Source organism: Priapulus caudatus, unplaced genomic scaffold (assembly GCF_000485595.1).
Source record: "Priapulus caudatus unplaced genomic scaffold, Priapulus_caudatus-5.0.1 Scaffold1448, whole genome shotgun sequence".
NCBI classification, from domain to species: Eukaryota; Metazoa; Priapulida; class Priapulimorpha; order Priapulimorphida; family Priapulidae; genus Priapulus; species Priapulus caudatus.
In genome coordinates, this window is record NW_014578509.1 from 34,057 (window position 1) to 36,174 (window position 2,118).

General features: G+C 54.8%; 1 protein-coding gene across 1 annotated transcript; it reads left to right on the forward strand.

Annotated features, from left to right (window-relative positions):
- Positions 1 to 785: 785 nt before the first annotated feature.
- Positions 786 to 2,037, forward strand: LOC106816665 (sex peptide receptor-like). Its single transcript, XM_014821287.1, has one exon. The coding sequence runs from the start codon at positions 786 to 788 to the stop codon at positions 1,968 to 1,970; it is 1,185 nt and encodes a 394-aa protein (XP_014676773.1). The 3' UTR covers positions 1,971 to 2,037.
- The last annotated feature ends 81 nt before the right edge of the window (positions 2,038 to 2,118 follow it).

Genomic DNA, 2,118 nt, shown 5'->3' on the forward strand with positions numbered 1-2,118 from the left:
ATGACAATCCGTGCATACGTTTTTTAGTTAGGCTGTACACAAACCAGCAAACACACGCCGATGAAAACATAACCTCCTGCCAACCCCTTGGCGAGGTAATAATAATAATAATAATAATAATAGTAGTGGTGGTAGTAGTAGTAGTAGTAGTAGTAGTAGTAGTAGTAGTAGTAGTAGTAGTAGTAGTAGTAGTAGTAGTAGTACTAGTAGTAGTAGTCGTCGTCGTCGTCGTAGCCATAGCAGCAGCAACAGCATTACCATCATCAGCATCACCATCATCAGCAGCAGCAGCAGCAGCAGCAGCAGCAGCAGCAGCAGTAGATCATATCCATATCGCGCCTCAACGCGTCGCTACATCACAGCTGATCCTGTCCGCTAGGCATGCAGCGACACCTGCCGACTTCACGCGCAGTTTATTAGCTGCTGCGCTCGAACAGCGCATGCGCACGGAGCACGCGATCGGGTTAGCGGCGGCGGCGGAGCGGGAGCTGGCAGAAGCAGCGACGGCTCAGCGCTAAGCAGTACGGACCGCGCAGCAGCAGCAGCAGCAGCCTCGCACATATATCATCTCCTCTCTCTCTCTCTCTCTCTGTCTCTGTGTCTCTCTCTATATATCTATCTGTATATCTGTATATCTATCTCGTTGCCTCTCAGCTTCTTCGTACATCCGTCGCCCGCAGCATCTTCCGCACATGGGCCTTATCTGACCGTAGATTTATCTCGGCAGCATCTCTCCGCTGAGACCGACCGCCGACGCTTCGGCCGGCCGACGTAAGCACCTCATCATGGACGTCGCCGTGCTGGTGGTGGCGACCAACGCGACGACGATCGTCGTCGTCGGCAGCGGCAATGCGACGTCGTCGGTCGGCGGCATGTGGGAGAACGCGTCGTCGGCGCTGTCGCCGCTGGCGACGGCGCGTCCGTACGGCGGCGACCACTTCACGAGCTTCTCAAACTCGTACAAGGCGATCCACGGTTACCTGAGCGTCGTCATCTGTGCCTTCGGAATCGTGTCGAACGTGCTCAACCTCGTCATCCTGACGCGAAAGAACATGATCACACCGACGAACAGCATCCTCACCGGCCTCGCCGTCGCCGACATGCTAGTCATGCTCTCCAGCCTCCCGTTCTCGCTCTTCTGGCACATCCTCTTCCTGCGGCCCGCCTGGAAACCGCTGAGTGGATCATTCGGTTGGAACGTGTTCATGGTGTTTCATATGCAGCTGACCGTGCTCTGTCACACGATCTCGATCTGGCTCACTGTTCTGCTCGCTGTCTTCCGTTACATTGCTATCAGCTACCCATCGCACTCTCGCACCTGGTGCAATCTGCAGCGGGCCACACAGGCGATCTCCATCGCTTACGCTGCCTCCCTCGTGCTCTGCATCCCCAACTATCTCAACTACGACGTACAGGCGAGTGGCGACAACGTGACGACGTCCTACACGCCTGTGTTTTCCTCGTACGCCGTCGCCAATGACGCGCTGCTAAAGAACATGAACTTCTGGATCTACGGCGTAATCGTGAAGCTGATCCCGTGCATAGCTCTAACGATGCTGAGTAGTCTACTGATGCGGGCGCTCTACACGGCCAACGAACGCAAGCAAAAGTTAGCGTCGAAGACGGGCCGGCAGGAGTCAGACAAGACGTGCGATCGGACCACGCGTATGCTGCTCGTCATCCTTCTCCTCTTCCTTATCACCGAGTTTCCGCAGGGCATCCTCTCGTTGCTCAGCGGGATTCTTGGCGACGAATTCTTCTCGAATGTGTACGTGCCGCTCGGGGACCTCATGGACATCATTGCTCTTGCCAACTGCGCGGTGAACTTCATTCTCTACTGCACGATGAGTAAACAATTTCGCGAGACGTTTCGTGACACGTTCAAGCCTGGCGTGGACTCGCAGTGGACGCGTCTGATGCCGAACGGAAACAGCAGGCTGAGCACGATGGAGATGAAGTCGTTCGTCTGATGATGAGAGAGAAAGAGACTCCGTCCCACGGACAGAGCCGGAGAGAGCGAGGAGAGAGAACGAAAGACAGAGAGAGAGAGAAAGAGAGAGAGACTAGAGATGCCACACACACATCGTATATACGTGAAGATGTATATATATATATGTA

Bases quoted from the DNA above. Each gene is read 5' to 3' on its own strand.
- LOC106816665 (XM_014821287.1), top strand. From the start codon at position 786: ATGGACGTCGCCGTGCTGGTGGTGGCGACCAACGCGACGACGATCGTC.